This window comes from Oncorhynchus nerka, linkage group LG14, assembly GCF_034236695.1.
Source record: "Oncorhynchus nerka isolate Pitt River linkage group LG14, Oner_Uvic_2.0, whole genome shotgun sequence".
NCBI lineage: Eukaryota > Metazoa > Chordata > Actinopteri > Salmoniformes > Salmonidae > Oncorhynchus > Oncorhynchus nerka.
This window is the reverse complement of record NC_088409.1, coordinates 27,657,223-27,677,646: the sequence shown is the minus strand read 5'-3', so window position 1 is coordinate 27,677,646 and position 20,424 is coordinate 27,657,223. Positions and strand designations below refer to the sequence as shown.

Genomic DNA, 20,424 nt, shown 5'->3' with positions numbered 1-20,424 from the left:
ACTGCTAGAGCATGTTGAGCTGACACCTAGTGGTGGCCTACTGCTAGAGCATGTTGAGCTGACACCTAGTGGTGGCCTACTGCTAGAACATGTTGAGCTGACACCTAGTGGTGGCCTACTGCTAGAACATGTTGAGCTGAATTTCCTTTAAGACCTTCAGGGTTAACATTCTAAAACAAGAGCTATAATAGAGATGAGAACGTGATCTAGAGATATTAGAGTGTAGTGTACTGTTTTAAACACACCAGAGGCCACAATCATCTGTACAGTTTTTGTCTCCTGTTTTTATTTGGATGAATGAAACACTTTCAGTTACAAAAATGACTTTAAATGAACAACACTGTACTATGAACAAGCAGAGATATTTTTCTTGTTTTTTTGTTTTTGTTTTAAAGATAAACACAGTAAAAGGCTAAGTTGCTACCACAAGGAAGAAGGGAGGGAGAGACAGAGGAGGACTGCTCACATGATGTAAGACACATGATGGTAGAACAAATGACGGGAGAGAGGATAAGGACACACACACACACTAAAATGGATAGGGAAACAAACAACAAAGGTTGAAGGTCGGACAGAGGGAAATTAACTACATGTTGACTAACAGTAAATCCCCAATCAAGCCAATGTTTACAAACCTGTTGCTTATCTAACAGATGAAATACATTTTGAGGCGAGCGCACACACACACCTACACCTTGGGGACTTATTTCCACAGAACAGTTATAGCAGTTATGACAGTTTTCCCTCCTCCCTCCGTTTATTAACCCCTCCCCACAAACCACCAAAGAAGTCTGGAATTCCCTGGAAAAACTCACATTTTCGGTTGAAACATGTAGCTTTTCCCTCTGCCCAATGAACACAGAGGACAACATGGAATACAGACAGACAGGCAGTGGTAAGGGACAGACAGACAGGAATACAGACAGACAGGAATACAGACAAACAGGAATACAGACAGACAGGAATACAAACAGACAGACAGACAGTGGTAAGGGACAGACAGACAGGAATACAGACAGACAGGAATACAGACAAACAGGAATACAGACAGACAGGAATACAAACAGACAGACAGACAGTGGTAAGGGACAGACAGACAGGAATACAGACAGACAGACAGACAGACAGACAGTGGTAAGGGACAGAGAGACAGAACTAAAAGGACAGGGTCAACAAACCCCGAGAGGATCATGGGATCATCAGAATTACTCTGGCAGCATGAGCAAAAAGGACGAATCTCAAAAAAGATCAGAACAACTACAGAGATACCAAGAGAAACATCATTATCGTCATCATCATCATCATATTTACGAGAATCTTAAGGTAACTTTCCAATGACAAATACTTAAAAATATACATTTTTATCATGATCTTAATCATCATTATTATCATCATTGATATAGCTGAGGTCAGAAACTGGGTTACTAGGTGACGGGGTTGGAGCAGAAAAGAGATGAATAGACAGAAAGGAGAGAAAGAAAGAGGGATGCAGTGGCTGTCTGTGAAAGAGAGGAGGAATGTCGAACTCTTTGGTTTTATTCTGTACGATCGGACTTTGCTGTCTTGCTTAAGGAACTTTGGACTGAAGCTGTATTGTACAAGAGAGAGAATGAAGACAGAAGAAAGCATGAAAGAGAGGGTGTGTGGAAGTGAGTAGGTACGAGGAATATCAGTCATCCTCCTTTTTTTGTTTCTTTGCTCCTGATTTTGTCTTTTTGTCCCCCTTTGCTTTCTCCTGCCTTGACATCTACACAATGTTCTGTCATCTATCAGTAAACTGTTAATCATTGCCTGTTCTGCTCCAATTTAAATCAATTCCAGCTTGGTCTCATACCAAACGTAACATGTACTAATTACACTGTCTCGGATTTACATTTACTATGTTACGTCTATCCTTGAGTCCAGGTTGCAATATCGATTCCTACATTTCACAGTTTCCTTTGTTTCTCATTTGACACGGTTGCTAAGGTGTTTCGCTGAGACTACAAGGAATTAATCCATGAACTGAATCAATGTTGTGATGTTCAGACTGTAGAAATGTACAAAATGGTTCATGCCAAAGATGTCTGGAGATGTTCTTCCAGACTAAACTCTGCTGGGATAATGTTGACCCAGGCTATATTAAAGGGAGTAGGATTTGTTGCCTCTAGATGCTGATCTAAGGTCAGTTTTGTGTTCTCCCTACACTAATAGCTATGATTAGGGAAAGGTTAACAGATCCTAGATCTGCACCTATGCCCAGGTGACTACTCAGTCTATAGGAGAGGTGTAGTCTCTGAATGGACAAATCACATTTTATTGGTCGCATACACATATTTTGCAGATGTTATCGCGGGTGTAGCGAAATGCTTGTGTTCCAACAGTGCAGACACGGGTAAACAGCAGGGTTTTAGGGAGTGAGTGCATGGTGCCGTATCCAACAGTAGGGCATAAACTTTGGTATCATTCTCTTGTGGGGGTATCCCTACTGAAAGGACTTACACTTTGCATGTGATCCCTAAGACCCTGAGATCCACAGAAGCATCCTACCAGGATGTAGAGGACCTAAACTGATCTACACCTCATTACAGAAGGAAAGAGCAAGGGAGAAATAGGGACTTCCACCTTGGGGGAGTGTATGCATGCGTCACCTAGCAACCACAGTCTCAGCCCTTCCCCAGTCACCTACCCCTCTGCGCTCGCTGCCACACACATCTCTGACGGACACAACATCCAGTCAATAATCTAAACAACACAACATCCAGCCAATCACCTAAAGACGCTGGGTACCCAGAGGCTAGCCCCTGTAAAAAAGCTTTGTGTTAAGGAGTAGGACAAAGCTGCTCCATAGACACTGACCTAAGGCCAGTGTTATGTGCCCTGAATGGTTAAGATTAGGATTTGGAGGAAGGTAAGCTGATCCTAGATCTGTGCCTATGGGAAACTTATACTTGGAGAGTGTTTCGTTTCAGCACGGAGGGAGCAGTAGGGGAGAGGGGGATGGAGAGAGGGCTGTACAGAGCAGGGGGATTGTTCTACAGACCAGACTGAGAGGGAGGTGTGTGGGGGAGTGGACTGGGAACCACAGCGAGAGGGCTGGCATACAACTTGCTACCCAAAATGTCTCCTGATTTGGATGGGGCACAAGAAATGTGAACTCTGACCCCATTACCTTTGAACTCTGCCGGACCCAAGCCTCGCTCTGGCCATTCGTGGTCACACTCACACGTACACACAATACCACCCCACACCCCGATCCCCACACGAACCCCGCTTTAAAAAAAAAAAAGCTTTAATCTATTTGGTTTATCATCAGAGTATATGAGGTATATCTCTCTTTAACATCCTACAGTAGATGTGGGAAACAAAACCTACCAACATCAAGAAAAGTCAAAACAGAAAGAAAAGAAAACAAGTCCCTCTGTCACGTTCCTTTACCCCAGTCAATGCATCTTCTAACTAGTTTTTTGGTTTGGTAGCTGTTTAAAGCTTTCAATGTATTTCTCATGAGGAGAGGAGAGGTTGTGAGGGAACAGCACTGTATCTTGAAGAACAATCTGCCTGCCTGACCATCCCTGTCAGCGGAGCTCTCTTCCAGAACTGTTGGGCTATATTCAAACATACATTATACTATCTTATAGGCAGCGCTGACTACGTGTACATCCGGGATATAATCCCTCTAACCTGATCCGTCCAAAGTATATGGTATACATCGTAATGGGAACAAACAGTTCTAAAGCTTTGAGATTTATTAATACAATGTTTTAAAAGTTTCACTCATGACTGGTTTGATCCCACCTGGGTGTGGGTCTCCAGTAACAATCCTGGACTGTAGTAAGGCTGTAGAGAACCCTACTGAGGCTCCCTATCCCCACTTCAACTAAACACAACATCACAAGACCGCACATAAAGCCAGAAACACTCAGATGCTCTGTCCCTCTCATCTCACCAGTCATTACTCATCAATCATACAATAAGGACATCACTAGTAATATCATTATCGTTAGGACAATTAACCCCATATTTAGGAAAGACAGCATGCAACACCTGAAAACATTGAATTGCTCAAATGTACATCAATATGAAGCTGACGTTCCTATTCCCATGACCTTTCCCTGCCCTGTAAATGCCTGAGAAAACGCTGTTAGGTGGTCATACTGAAGTGCTCTATGTAGACACAGTGCTGGCCCCTGTAAGCTCACCCCAACCATTTGAAAAGAGTCTCGGTGAGCTCACCCCCACCCCTTTAAGAGCTTTAAGAGTAGTCGCAGTAAGTCTGTGGCCAAACATGACCATGTTCTCCTAGGCCCCGTGAGACCTGTGGTTGCATGTATCTGGTTTGAAGAGGTGAGAAGGTACTTCAGCAGGATTTTTGGTCACAGCCCCGTAATATATATTCTAAATATATACCCCAAAATATATCCCCTGTAAAAAGACTCTAGAATAAATAAATAACAAATAAATAGTTAGAAGAAATCAATATAAGCTTAAATCAATCAAATTTAAGATGAATAAATAGTACAATCAATCAAAAGTCCTAAATGATTCGACAAAGAAAAATAAACCATATATTTATCAAGAGAGAGTAACATTTTTGGTCTAAAATCAAGTCATTATCATCAATGTTTTTAAGATATTTTTTGTATGTTTCTCAATACATTAGCAATAAGTAAGCATTAGGACACAGATCTTTTTTTCTACTAAATCTATAGAAGCACTAACAGATACATTCCGTCTAAGAGTTCATGTTGAGGAAAGGTTTCACCTCGTGGTTAGAACCCCCACATCTAAAATAGATTAATTCATTAAGGATTCTCATTTGACAACTGTATTTCTGTGTGTCAAACCAAATACTCTTTGGATGCATTTTAAACTCGACTGTAAATTTTTGCCGAAGTGTGTGTGTGTGTGTGTGATAATGGCGGTAAACGTGCAAGGGAGGACATCTTTGTAAACTCCACTGAATTCTTTCTATAATGCATGTACACACAACACACACATACACACACACACACAATATCACACCCTCACACAACGCACACACTTCAGATAAATTGACACAATCATAAGTGTGAGCCCTAATGCAACGGCAGGGACGGCAGTTGGACCATCTCTAGTTTTATCCTGCCTTTTTGGTTTGGTTTGGTATTTGGTGTTTGATTTGGTGTTTGGTTTGGTATTTGGTTTGCACGTTTTGCTTTTCAACTCTTGTTTTGGACTTTTTATGTGTCTTTTTTCTGCCAAGACAGTCAGGTTTTTTTTTTATCTAATAAAAATCTGGAAGCTACATTTTCACAGTATTTTTCCAACCACCTGATTAGAAATCTCTAGAACAACTAGGAAAAAATAAGGAGCTGTTGTAGTAAGTGAATACGTTATTATCCCAAATGAGTAAAGAACAGCACATAAACAGCATCAAGAGACACAGCAAACAAATCAAATACAAAATAAACCAACAAACAGGAAAAATAAAAACTGACTTTGAAGATTCAGTTCAATGAGGTCATTAGAGATTTCTCCATCCAGGACCAGAGAAGAAGAGCTGAGTTTGGAGAGAAAAAGACAGGGGAGAGGGAGGATGTCTCTCTATACATCTGTCCATCTGTGCTACACAGTGTAGAGAGGGCCACTGAAGCCCAGTTAGTTGGATAACAGACAGAGGTGTCAGCTCCAGTCTGTAAAAACACATTTGTCCTCCTCCCCTCACCCCCCCCCCCCCCCATCCATATTTGGTTGTGTTTCTTTTTGGTTTGTTTCTGACATTTTTGGTTTGTATTTTTGGTATCCTCTTACAAAAACATCCCCTCTTTCTGTATGTTTGATCCCATCACACCATCCGATCCCCTCCCCGTATGCACCCCTTTTATGTTGGGTGAGGGTTCTGTCCTTTTGAAGTGACCCTCTCGGGCATAAGGAGATGGAAGGGGTCAACTAGGGGGGTTCAGCGGGAGGGGTAGGGTGTCCCCCCAACCCCTACAGTATGTGAGTGTTAATGTCATGGCTGACTCCTCTGAAGAGTAACAAATGCTTTGGTTTAAACGTGGAATAATGGCAGATTTGGGTGGAAAATGACAGTGAAAATGGGATGGTTGGAGGGATGATGAACAATAAAAACAACGTATATTAAACATTAAACAGGTTTTGATCTCTGTTTCTCTACTGCATGTCGAGACAGATGACTGATTGACAACGTAAGACAGACCTGTCCATGACTAAACTAACATTTTTATTAATTTACCTCTTTCTTGCCTCAATGTTACTAGTTTAAATCTCCAATCATGCTCAATTTCATACTGTCATCATGGTGGATTGGCCATTCACAAGGACTACATTGAGTCTATGTCTAATATTATTTCATCAAGTGAGTCATTTTGTTGTGAGTAATTACGGAGAGAGAGAGGTTTTTATCAAGGCTGGAAACTGCTACACTCAGCCTGATCTCTTGTTCACTCTTGTCTCTTATTATCTCTGACAACATGAAGTAAATGGCACAGCATGATGATGACAGACTCCAACGCTATCAGTAAACTATTGGAAATCAAGGGGGAGATAGGATACCCAAAGAAGCAGAGGTAGGAAAACACAAACAGAGACACACCTGTAAGCTTGGCTCATTCAGTATCAACCATTTACAACAATCTAAAATATCCCACAGAAACAACAAAATTGCTGTGAAAGTGAGTGACAGACTATGACAGACATGATGGGTGGATGACTGATTGGATGGATGAATGTGATTGGCTGTGGATATTGTGTGTGTGTGTGTGTAGCAGAGTCCTGGTCCTGGATAGGATCAGTATGTACAAGTCGTTTGGATAAAGCTTTTCCTTCCGTATTTTTGGTTTCTGGGATTTTGGTATGGTTGTTGATTTTTGTCATCGTGCGTTCCTCTTCTCCTCCTCAGGTACATTTTTGGTTTAAAATCCTCCCATTTCCTCCTCATTCAGACCTGCAGCTTTTCAAAGAAAATCATCCACTTATTTTTTCTGTCCCCGTCACCATTCCCCCAAAACACACAGTAATGTTTATTTTTGTCATTTTTGGTTCACACGATTCGACACATCTCTAATCCTGTTATTTGTCATTGGTTTATTTTCCCGGGAAAGAAAGAGAGACAGAAAGGAGAGGTGCGATATCGCTCAGTATTGACTAAACAGTCCCACGATGCCTCCTCCATCACTTTGGATAGATAAAGATTTTTGGTTTAAATCTTCCTCTTTCCCCCCTTCTCCCCCTTTTCACTTCTGACTCCCCCCTCTCCTCTCTTTCATTCTGTGTATTTTTGGCATCGAAAGACTGGGGGGGAGAGAGAGAGAGTGTAGGGCGAGAGTGATAAAAGAGATAGCTTTGGTTGAAAGGCGAGGTTGTCGTTTCCTCCTTTCTCCTTCTCCTCTCTGATTGGCGCTTGGCTGTGTCACTCAATCTTAGCCCCTCCCAACGAGGATGGGCTGTGTGCCAATTCATTGAAGTCGCAGGAAGAGGCGGGGCTAGAGCAAGGGGAGGGGGAGCAGGGGGTGGGGCTTATGCTACTGGTGGAGGGGAAAGGGGAGGGCTGGGATGCTTTGGCTATGGCAGCGCTGATCAATCCAGAACCAGAATTCTGGCCCATGTGGAGGAAAGCGGGGTGGTTGAGGAAGAAGGAGGACTGGAGACCCCCTCCCTGCCCCCCTGCACTACCCAGCAACACCTTACTGCCTCCCTCAAGACTGGAAAGGGGCAGCTGGCCACCACTGGCTGCTAGGGCTGAGAAGGGACGGAGATGAGAGTTAACGTCATTATACCTACTGTGAAATAACTACATTTACTATAGACTTTACTATAGAGATTAAATTAAGAAGTGGATGAATGAGAGAAAAATAATAAAACACACACACACACACACACAGAGATGGGGATGAACATGTGGGAGTGATGGGACATCCCTGTCATAGCCCTGCTCACCAGTTCTCCAGTTTCTTCCATCAGATGATCTATCATTCATCTCATCATCTCTGACAACAGAGACACACATACCTATACTGTACACACACACACACACACACAGATGGGGATGAACATGTTGGAGTGATGGGACATCCCTGTCATAGCCCTGCTCACCAGTTCTCCAGTTTCTTCCATCAGATGATCTATCATTCATCTCATCATCTCTGACAACAGAGACACACATACCTATACTGTACACACACACACACACAGATGGGGATGAACATGTTGGAGTGATGGGACATCCCTGTCATAGCCCTGCTCACCAGTTCTCCAGTTTCTTCCATCAGATGATCTATCATTCATCTCATCAGCTCTGTCATTCTTTCTGTCTAGCATTCATTAACATTACTTACCTTTATTATCACTTTGTACCTCAAATTACTGTCCCTCCCTCTCCACTTTCTCTCCCCCTGTCTCTCTCTCTTCCTCCTTTATTTCCCTCTCTTTTCCCTCCTTCCCTACACCTCTCTCTCCCTCTAACACACCTTGTATAGTAGCCAAAGGGTTGTTGCTGAGGAGAGCTTGGTTCAGAGCCTGGTTCCCTGTGTTTACTCCCATCACAGTGTTCCTGTGTTACATGTACATATACACACACACACACAGGAGGAAATCCATTTACATACAGAGGAGAAACGGAGAGAGAAGCAGGTTTAGCAGCAGAACAGACAGAAGACAGACTCAGGGACCTGAACACAGACACACTGCAGGAGAAACCCACAGGTCAGATACACACACAACCATCTTGATTCATATCTTGTTTTTATGAGCTACAAATCCAAATGCTTGCTTGTGGACCTTGTGTCTGTGTGCGGACGATCATATTCCTGTAAGAGAGAGAGTGTGTGTGTGTGGGTGGGTGTACAGTATAGGTATGTGTGTCTCTGTTGTCTTCACCTCAAGTTTGCAGCAAAATCGGTGATGTAGTTAGACACGTCACCATTCTTTTTACCCAAACGCCATAAGCTGTGGACACAAAACACACAGTCACACACACAGGTTAGAAAGTACTGCTGCACAGAAGTAGCAGTGTCAATCATGTGTGGGTGTGATAAACATTTGCTGCAAACTGCAGGTGAACCAATGGTGAAGCACAGTGGCCAAAGTGTACACTTTGTATGCATACTCACCCTGTGTTGAGACTCAGTGTGCTGTGGCTGGGAGGGGCTGGGCTAGCAGTGCTTCGAGGAGGAGTCACTGGAGAGGAGGCAGAGCTGAGAGATGAGTGGGTGGGACCACTGGGGGTATGAGGGGAGAACGATGACATGGTGGTCAATGTGGTACTGAGGCTGGTCACTGCCTGGGACAGCTGACTGGACAGCTGACTGGACAGCTGACTGGACATCTGACTGGACAGCTGACTGGACAGCTGACTGGACATCTGATAGAGAGACGGGTGAGAAAGACAAAGAGAAAAAGAGGGAGAGTGTATATTTAAAAGAGTATCTATACTTAGCTGTATCCAATAGAAAAAGGGCTAAATGGGATAGGATTATTAATGTGTAATAGCAAAGCACTAAAGCAATGCAGGTTGGGTAGTACCATCTGCACACTGGAACAGGGGTGCAGAAGAACATCCACTATGACATGCGGGACACACCATTCATATGGGGATGGCTAAGGTTGGGAGAGGGGGATCATGCGGGTCAGGCCATACCATGTGTGGGCTGTAGCAGGGGGGTTTGTGTGTCGGTGGGGCTTGGGGGAGCTGACTGGGCAAGGGAGGGGTGGCACTGTTGGGGTTGATACGCTTCTCTTTCTGTCGGCGGTTGCAGAACCACACGCGGATCACCTCCTTCTCCATGCTGAGCTGGTCCGCGATACACAGGATCTCCTCTGAGGTAGGCTTCTGGTTCTGCTGACACACGGGAAAGACAGAGATGGACACATTAGTACTAATAGACACTTAGCCTTATATCACCTCTCTGATATCACGGTGTCGTAGTGTTCTTCTGAGGGCAGAAACTACAGAACAAGCCGTGTAGATGTTATGTCAGCTAAAGATTTATGTCTCCTGTATGACAGTGTTATGAAGGCCTTATGTCAGTGATCTTGTGATGGAAACATTTGTTTGTGCTTTTCTAATAACCAATTTCTGTGTTCATGCAAGTGACTGAACAAATCAGTCACACAACTTTCAAATCCACATTCATTTAGTACTATTCCCAAACACACTCAGTAATCACCCTTATTACTCCATGTGCATCTTCAACGATTCTCCTGTCGTTACTACCTATGCACCATATGTATCTTTCTATACATATAGAATAGCCTCACATTCAGAAATAAAACTCTCTTTCATATCAACGATTCTTCTGTCGTTACTACCTATGCAACTACCACATTCACTTAGAACTATTCCCAAACACACACAGTAATCACCCTTATTACTCCATGTGCATCAGTATCTGCAATTTGGCAGTATGCCCAGAACCTTGTCTTGAGAAAGGGATATCTGAGTTTCAAGGTCTCAGCTTAGAGAGAAGAAGCCTCATGAAGTATTGGTCCGTCACATGCATGAACCAGTATTGGTCGGTCACATGAAGGAAGCAAACGTTAATTATGAATGATGAATAAGCTAAAATATGCTAATATAATTTGTCCGTCTTTAAGAGAACTAATGGGACTGCCCCGGGTGGAGCTCCTGATTGACATGTGTACTTGGTGCATTGAGTTGGTTGGAACCTCTTCAGCACGCTGATAATAACCAATGATTCATTTAAGATTGACTTTGAGTGTCCCTGTGTAGAATTTCCCCAACAATTTGGCGTCAACAAACAGGATGATTGAATCTGCCTGCGGAGCTTTTCAGTGGGGGTCTGCGAGATAAACCAATGACATTTTTTATGAAGCGTGAGGGAAATTCCCATCTGACCAAAAGATGACGAGACCTGCCCACACCCTTACTGTGAGCTTTCCAGGAGGAGACACATCATCCGCAGGATGTAAATTTAAATGAATTTGTATAAAAATAGAAAAAATACTAATAAAACCAATCAAACTAAAGATCTAAATGGAGGAGGCTACCACTAGTCTTAAGTCATATCATAGAATGAAGTGGATGTGAGAGTGTGAAAGAGGTGCGTGTCTGAAAGAATACGCCAACTAGTTCTGTGATCTGAATGTTTCGATCTATAACGTTATCTACGGTTGTTATATTTGTATAGGAAGTAACGGCAAGCTAGTCTTAGGAGAAGGCTTGAGTGAGGGCAGAGAAGCCCCACTGACAAATTGTCTGTAGGCATTTATTATAGAAGTGTCTACGTGGTCGAGAACCACTGGGAACATTGAAGATACATATGTCGTCCACCACCACCCATCGATCTACAGGTAATGAGCACTGACAGGAGAAGCAATTGAAAAGAGAGGGTAACAGCTGAGATGGGTAAGGGCTGTAACATGCCCCCGGACACTGAGATTTCCTTCAGAATATGATGTGTGTACCTCTCGGGCTGATGCACTGTGATCGCTGCTAGTGGTGTGGACGTGAATAACTAAAGATGTATAATGTCATATCGGGATTCTGTATGGAGCTATGAAAGAAGAGAGTATTATTTCCGAATATGAGGCTATTCTATATGTATAGAAAGATACATATGGTGCATAGGTAGTAACGACAGGAGAATCGTTGAAGATGCACATGGAGTAATAAGGGTGATTACTGAGTGTGTTTGGGAATAGTACTAAGTGAATGTGGATTTGAAAGTTGTGTGAGTGTGGAAAGGACGTGTTAAGCTGATTGAAATCTGGATAATAAACTGATTGATTGAAATTTGGGACAGAGGTACAAATAATTGAATAAGACACGCTTTTAACAATTTCCAATTATTATTCATCAATTCTATAGTTTGGGTAGCACCAGTGATTTAAGTAAGTAATGTCATCTAAAACAATAATCGGTTTCCATTACGTGGAACTGTGTCCAGAATTGAAGTATGCTCTCTCTAATTCTCTTTTTCTCCCTTTCTCCCTTTCTCCCTTTCTTTCTTTCTTTCTTTCTTTCTTTCTTTCTTTCTTTCTTTCTTTCTTTCTTTCTTTCTTTCTTTCTTTCTTTCTTTCTTTCTTTTTCTTTCTTTCTCTCTCTCTCTCGGAGGACCTGAGCCCTAGGACCATGCCTCAGGACTACCTGGCATGATGACTCCTTATTGTCCCCAGTCCACCTGGCCGTGCTGCTGCTCCAGTTTCAACTATTCTACCTATTCTACCCTGACCTGTTCACTGTGATTACTATTATTTGACCATGCTGGTCATTTATGAACATTTGAACATCTTGGCCATGTTCTGTTATAATCTCCACCCGGCACAGCCAGAAGAGGACTGGCCACCCCTCATAGCCTGGTTCCTCTCTAGGTTTCTTCCTAGGTTTTGGCCTTTCTAGGGAGTTTTTCCTAGCCACCGTGCTTCTACACCTGCATTGCTTGCTGTTTGGGGTTTTAGGCTGGGTTTCTGTACAGCACTTTGATGTATCAGCTGATGTAAGAAGGGATTTATAAATCAGTTTGATTTGATTTCAAGGCCATTTTGTTTGTTTTTTTACCACATACACACAACCCACCTTGATAAGACATGTACTGAAAAACCCCATTTAAACCTGATACACAAAATGTTTGAAATAACTAATCACCCTCACTAGAAAGACTAGAGACATTGGGTGAGATTTAAATGTGCTATGTCAACACAAATAATTAGAAGAAATGTATAATTTATCAATAGTCTTATGTGTGATTCGGAACAAGAGAAGGAGAGAGAGAGAGCGCTGCCCCTGAATGAGCGCTGCCCCTGATGACACCTCACCTTTTACCATTACCTTATGGGATACAGTTAAGTTAAGATGGAGTTATCAAGAGTTGTAATTCTAATTTGATTTGTTATTTTGATTTAACAGGCAGTGTTGTTGTTGTTTTTTTGGACACATGAATCACGATGAACCAGTCATGTGTCCAAAGGGGGAATTACCAGTCCCCTGGGGCCCTTTAGTAAATATGCAAATTTACCATTTGTCATACAGTAAATAATTTGTCTGGATTTCCAGAATCAGAAATGCCCTAAACTAAACTGTTGCTCTGCTCTGTCCTCTCTCGAGGTTATGGCGAAGGTAACAGATGGTATCTAGATACATGGAAGGGATAATTCGGCTGAGAACAGTGTGAACCTCACCCCCTCTAACCGGTTGAAGTAATGTGGACAATGGCTTCAATATGGTCCTTCACCACTTCTACCGTGAGACCTGAGTCCGAGCCAGCAACCTGTACACAGCATCCAGTCAAAGCTATCAACTGCCTTTTTTCTTAGGAGTGAAACATGAGTCCACGTGGAGTGAGCATGGAGAGAGATCTCGTCCAAACCTCTCTCATGCTGCCGGTGTACTGGTCGGAAAATGGACAAGACATAATGGACTGTGAAGGACAGTGGCGGCTCAGGTGAGAGACATTATCAAGGGCCATCCACTTTCAATATGTGCCATTGGAAGGACGAACCGAAACAACAGAAGAATGAGTGCCGGGAGGGAGGGTGGTGGTCAACCCTGCCCGTAATTTATTTAGGCTTATCCAAAATAGTTTATTTGGGGTATCAGGTGTGATTGTGGAGGTCTGCACAATGCAAAATATATAGTAATTTAGACTAGAAATGCATTGAGATACTGATCTGTCATGCCACCTGCGACAAAAGCTCCAGCTGAAATCTCTTTGCCAGAATCCATGAATGAAATTGTGCAGTGAAGCATATGTGTAACTGTATGAAGCGAAGGCCTTAAGTTAAAACATTCCACTGCAATGATTTTACACGTACAACCCAGAATGATTGTATAACCCAGAATGAAGGGTTTGAAATGATGAAATGTCTGGTTTTATGTGTTGATTTCCCTTTAATAGAAATATGATATAGAAGCTAAAATCAAATGCTTACCTTAATATTTAATGATTATTATCACACAAGTGACAAGAGGATGGAATGTGATGGACATTTTTATGTTTGTGCTTTTCTAATAACCAATTTCTGTGTTCATGCAAGTGACTGATTGAACAAATCCTCAGTATCAGTATCTGCAATTTAATGATGAATTAATTATGAATGATGAATAAGCTAAAAATATGCTAATTTAATTTGTCTGTATATAAGAGAACTAACGGGGCTGCCCTGGGTGGAGCTCCTGATTGACATGTGTACTTGGTGCATTGAGTTGGTTGGACCTCTCCAGCGCGCTGATTGTCCATGTGTAGAATTTCCACAACAATTTGTCATGTCTCTCACCGTGATGAAGGCTCTCTCCAGCGCCACGCGGACGTTAGTCTCGATGCTGGTTCTTTTCTTCCTGCGTCGGCCCGGCAGGCCCTCGAAGCCCATTGAGGAAGAGGTCATAGAGCTGGGGCTGGGCATAGTACTGTCTGTGGACATGGTCTCTGTCAAACAGAGAGATTGATTAGTGGGATGATTTAAAATCACACAAACTGGTCTCCTCATTCTACAGATATTAACTCAAGGTTACATTCATTCAGATCCAACCCACATGTAACGCGAGTGTTCAGAGGCAACATCAAACGAAGGGTTTCACTTTATGCTGATGACTTGCTTCTCTATATCTCAAACCCTAATGTATCCTTACCCATTGTGCTATCTGTTCTTAATGCATTTGGCCTAGTCTCTGGTTACAAGTTAAATCTAAATAAGAGCAAGCTTTTCCATTTAAATGCAGCAGCTCGTAACTACCCATTACACACATTTTCATTCAGAGTAGTTCTCAACAAATGTACATACTTGGGGGTACATGTCATAGACAAGTTGATAACCTTTTTAAAGGCTAACTTTACTCCTCCTTACTCTGGTGGAGAAACATTTTGAACAATGGCCACTACTCCACCTATCATTGGCTGGTCAAATTAATTTGGTTAAAATGAATACTCTTCCTAAATTCTCCTACCTCTTTCAATGTGAACCTATTTTTATTTCCAAATCTTTTTCTGCAAACTACATGGGATTATCTCACACTTCGTCTGGAACTTCCATGTAATTCAGTACTGGATCTGTGCAGATACCCAACATATCATTCCATCATGGTTGAAGATAGAATCTTCCTCATGTACAGTATGCCATCCTCACTGGCTGCTTTGGTACATTCCCCTATCCATTCTGCTTTGGTACATTCCCCTATCCATTCTGCTTTGGTACATTCCCCTATCCATTCTGCTATGGTACATTCCCCTATCCATTCTGCTTTGGTACATTCCCCTATCCATTCTGCTTTGGTACATTCCCCTATCCATTCTGCTATGGTACATTCCCCTATCCATTCTGCTTTGGTACATTCCCCTATCCATTCTGCTTTGGTACATTCCCTATCCATTCTGCTTTGGTACATTCCCTATCCATTCTGCTTTGGTACATTCCCCTATCCATTCTGCTTTGGTACATTCCCTATCCATTCTGCTTTGGTACATTCCCTATCCATTCTGCTTTGGTACATTCCCTATCCATTCTGCTTTGGTACATTCACCTATCCATTCTGCTTTGGTACATTCCCCTATCCATTCTGCTTTGGTACATTCCCCTATCCATTCTGCTATGGTACATTCCCCTATCCATTCTGCTTTGGTACATTCCCCTATCCATTCTGCTTTGGTACATTCCCCTATCCATTCTGCTTTGGTACATTCCCCTATCCATTCTGCTTTGGTACATTCCCCTATCCATTCTGCTTTGGTACATTCCCCTATCCATTCTGCTTTGGTACATTCCCCTATCCATTCTGCTTTGGCACAACCTATCCATTCTGCTTTGGTACATTCCCCTATCCATTCTGCTTTGGCACATTCCCCTATCCATTCTGCTTTGGTACATTCCCCTATCCATTCTGCTTTGGTACATTCCCCTATCCATTCTGCTTTGGTACATTCCCTATCCATTCTGCTTTGGTACATTCCCCTATCCATTCTGCTTTGGTACATTCCCTATCCATTCTGCTTTGTTACATTCCCCTATCCATTCTGCTTTGGTACATTCCCTATCCATTCTGCTTTGGTACATTCCCTATCCATTCTGCTTTGGCACATTCCCTATCCATTCTGCTATGGTACATTCCCTATCCATTCTGCTTTGGTACATTCCCCTATCCATTCTACTATGGTACATTCACCTATCCATTCTGCTTTGGCACATTCCCCTATCCATTCTGCTATGGTACATTCCCCTATCCATTCTGATATGGTACATGTCCCTATCCATTCTGCTATGTTACATTCCCCTATCCATTCTGCTTTGGTACATTCCCCTATCCATTCTGCTTTGGTACATTCACCTATCCATTCTGCTTTGGCACATTCACCTATCCATTCTGCTTTGACACATTCACCTATCCATTCTGCTTTGGCACATTCACCTATCCATTCTGCTTTGACACATTCACCTATCCATTCTGCTTTGGCACATTCACCTATCCATTCTGCTTTGACACATTCACCTATCCATTCTGCTTTGGCACATTCACCATTCCATTCTGCTTTGGCACATTCACCTATCCATTCTGCTTTGGTACATTCACCTATCCATTCTGCTTTGGCACATTCACCTATCCATTCTGCTTTGGCACATTCACCTATCCATTCTGCTATGGCACATTCACCTATCCATTCTGCTTTGACACATTCCCCTATCCATTCTGCTTTGGCACAACCTATCCATTCTGCTATGGTACATTCCCTATCCATTCTGCTTTGGCACAAAATATCCATTCTGCTTTGGCACATTCACCTATCCATTCTGCTTTGGCACATTCCCCTATCCATTCTGCTATGGTACATTCACCTATCCATTCTGCTTTGGCACAACCTATCCATTCTGCTTTGGCACATTCACCTATCCATTCTGCTTTGGTACATTCCCCTATCCATTCTGCTATGGTACATTCACCTATCCATTCTGCTTTGACACATTCCCCTATCCATTCTGCTTTGGCACATTAACCTATCCATTCTGCTTTGGCACATTCACCTATCCATTCTGCGTTGGCACATTCACCTATCCATTCTGCTTTGGCACATTCACCTATCCATTCTGCTATGGTACATTCACCTATCCATTCTGCTTTGACACATTCCCCTATCCATTCTGCTTTGGCACATTCACCTATCCATTCTGCTTTGGCACATTCACCTATCCATTCTGCGTTGGCACATTCACCTATCCATTCTGCTTTGGCACATTCACCTATCCATTCTGCTATGGTACATTAACCTATCCATTCTGCTTTGGTACATTCCCCTATCCATTCTGCTTTGGTACATTCCCCTATCCATTCTGCTTTGGTACATTCCCCTATCCATTCTGCTTTGGCACAACCTATCCATTCTGCTTTGGTACATTCCCCTATCCATTCTGCTTTGGCACATTCCCCTATCCATTCTGCTTTGGTACATTCCCCTATCCATTCTGCTTTGGTACATTCCCCTATCCATTCTGCTTTGGTACATTCCCCTATCCATTCTGCTTTGGTACATTCCCCTATCCATTCTGCTTTGGTACATTCCCCTATCCATTCTGCTATGTTACATTCCCCTATCCATTCTGCTTTGGTACATTCCCCTATCCATTCTGCTTTGGTACATTCACCTATCCATTCTGCTTTGGCACATTCCCCTATCCATTCTGCTATGGTACATTCCCCTATCCATTCTGCTTTGGTACATTCCCCTATCCATTCTACTATGGTACATTCACCTATCCATTCTGCTTTGGCACATTCCCCTATCCATTCTGCTATGGTACATTCCCCTATCCATTCTGATATGGTACATGTCCCTATCCATTCTGCTATGGTACATTCCCCTATCCATTCTGCTTTGGCACATTCACCTATCCATTCTGCTATGGTACATTCACCTATCCATTCTGCTTTGGCACATTCACCTATCCATTCTGCTTTGACACATTCACCTATCCATTCTGCTTTGGCACATTCACCTATCCATTCTGCTTTGACACATTCACCTATCCATTCTGCTTTGGCACATTCACCTATCCATTCTGCTTTGACACATTCACCTATCCATTCTGCTTTGGCACATTCACCATTCCATTCTGCTTTGGCACATTCACCTATCCATTCTGCTTTGGTACATTCACCTATCCATTCTGCTTTGGCACATTCACCTATCCATTCTGCTTTGGCACATTCACCTATCCATTCTGCTATGGCACATTCACCTATCCATTCTGCTTTGACACATTCCCCTATCCATTCTGCTTTGGCACAACCTATCCATTCTGCTATGGTACATTCCCCTATCCATTCTGCTTTGGCACAAAATATCCATTCTGCTTTGGCACATTCACCTATCCATTCTGCTTTGGCACATTCCCCTATCCATTCTGCTATGGTACATTCACCTATCCATTCTGCTTTGGCACAACCTATCCATTCTGCTTTGGCACATTCACCTATCCATTCTGCTTTGGTACATTCCCCTATCCATTCTGCTATGGTACATTCACCTATCCATTCTGCTTTGACACATTCCCCTATCCATTCTGCTTTGGCACATTAACCTATCCATTCTGCTTTGGCACATTCACCTATCCATTCTGCGTTGGCACATTCACCTATCCATTCTGCTTTGGCACATTCACCTATCCATTCTGCTATGGTACATTCACCTATCCATTCTGCTTTGACACATTCCCCTATCCATTCTGCTTTGGCACATTCACCTATCCATTCTGCTTTGGCACATTCACCTATCCATTCTGCGTTGGCACATTCACCTATCCATTCTGCTTTGGCACATTCACCTATCCATTCTGCTATGGTACATTAACCTATCCATTCTGCTTTGGCACATTCACCTACCCATTCTGCTTTGGCACATTCACCTATCCATTCTGCTTTGGCACATTCACCTATCCATTCTGCTTTGGCACAACCTATACATTCTGCTATGGTACATTCCCTTATCCATTCTGCTTTGGCACAACCTATCCATTCTGCTATGGTACATTCACCTATCCATTCTGCTTTGGCACATTCACCTATCCATTCTGCTTTGGCACATTCACCTATCCATTCTGCTTTGGCACATTCACCTATCCATTCTACTTTGGTACATTCCCCTATCCATTCTGCTTTGGCACAACCTATCCATTCTGCTTTGGTACATTCACCTATCCATTCTGCTTTGGCACATTCACCTATCCATTCTGCGTTGGCACATTCACCTATCCATTCTGCTTTGGCACATTAACCTATCCATTCTGCTATGGTACCTTCCCCTATCCATTCTGCTATGGTACATTCACCTATCCATTCTGCTATGGTACATTCACCTATCCATTCTGCTATGGTACCTTCCCCTATCCATTCTGCTATGGTACATTCACCTATCCATTCTGCTTTGGCACAACCTATCCATTCTGCTTTGACACATTCACCTATCCATTCTGCTTTGGCACATTCCCCTATCCATTCTGCTATGGTACATTCACCTATCCATTCTGCTATGGTACATTCACCCATCCATTCTGCTTTGGCACAACCTATCCATTCTGCTTTGGCACATTCACCTATCCATTCTGCTTTGGCACAACCTATCCATTCTGCTTTGGCACATTCCCCTATCCATTCTGCTATGGTACATTCACCTATCCATTCTGCTATGGTACATTCACCTATCCATTCTGCTTTGGCACAACCTATCCATTCTGCTTTGGCACATTCCCCTATCCATTCTGCTATGGTACATTCACCTATCCATTCTGCTATGGCACATTCACCTATCCATTCTGCTTTGGCACAACCTATCCATTCTGCTATGGTACATTCCCCTATCCATTCTGCTTTGGCACAACCTATACATTCTGCTATGGTACATTCCCCTATCCATTCTGCTATGGTACATTCCCCTATCCATTCTGCTATGGCACAACCTCTCCATTCTGCTTTGGCACATTCACCTATCCATTCTGCTATGGCACATTCCCCTATCCATTCTGCTTTGGCACATTCACCTATCCATTCTGCGTTGGCACATTCACCTATCCATTCTGCTTTGGCACATTCACCTATCCATTCTGCTTTGACACATTCACCTATCCATTCTGCTTTGACACATTCCCCTACCCATTCTGCTTTGGCACATTCACCTATCCATTCTGCTTTGGCACATTCACCTATCCATTCTGCTATGGTACATTCCCCTATCCATTCTGCTTTGACACATTCACCTATCCATTCTGCTTTGGCACATTCACCTATCCATTCTGCTTTGGCACAACCTATCCATTCTGCTATGGCACATTCCCCTATCCATTCTGCTATGGTACATTCACATATCCATTCTGCTTTGGCACATTCACCTATCCATTCTGCTTTGGCACATTCACCTATCCATTCTGCTTTGGCACATTCACCTATCCATTCTGCTTTGGCACATTCACCTATCCATTCTGCTTTGGCACATTCACCTATCCATTCTG

At 42.8% G+C, this 20,424-nt stretch overlaps 1 protein-coding gene across 8 annotated transcripts in view; it reads right to left on the bottom strand.

Moving 5' to 3' along the window:
- Nucleotides 1-264: 264 nt before the first annotated feature.
- Nucleotides 265-20,424, bottom strand: part of LOC115126874 (POU domain, class 2, transcription factor 2-like) — a 53,384-nt gene continuing 33,224 nt past the window's right edge. For 3 of the 8 annotated variants that reach the window (XM_065027895.1, XM_065027900.1, XM_065027898.1), the window contains 6 exons: nucleotides 14,215-14,363; nucleotides 9,620-9,820; nucleotides 9,093-9,343; nucleotides 8,860-8,928; nucleotides 8,451-8,533; nucleotides 265-7,722 (listed from right to left, as the gene is read on the bottom strand). In XM_065027895.1, the coding sequence (XP_064883967.1) occupies nucleotides 7,394-7,722; nucleotides 8,451-8,533; nucleotides 8,860-8,928; nucleotides 9,093-9,343; nucleotides 9,620-9,820; nucleotides 14,215-14,363 (1,082 nt within the window). In that variant the 3' untranslated portion in view covers nucleotides 265-7,393. The remainder of the gene's footprint in view (nucleotides 7,723-8,450; nucleotides 8,534-8,859; nucleotides 8,929-9,092; nucleotides 9,344-9,619; nucleotides 9,821-14,214; nucleotides 14,364-20,424) is intronic. The other 5 variants (XM_065027896.1, XM_065027901.1, XM_065027899.1 and 2 more) reach the window with 4 other exon arrangements.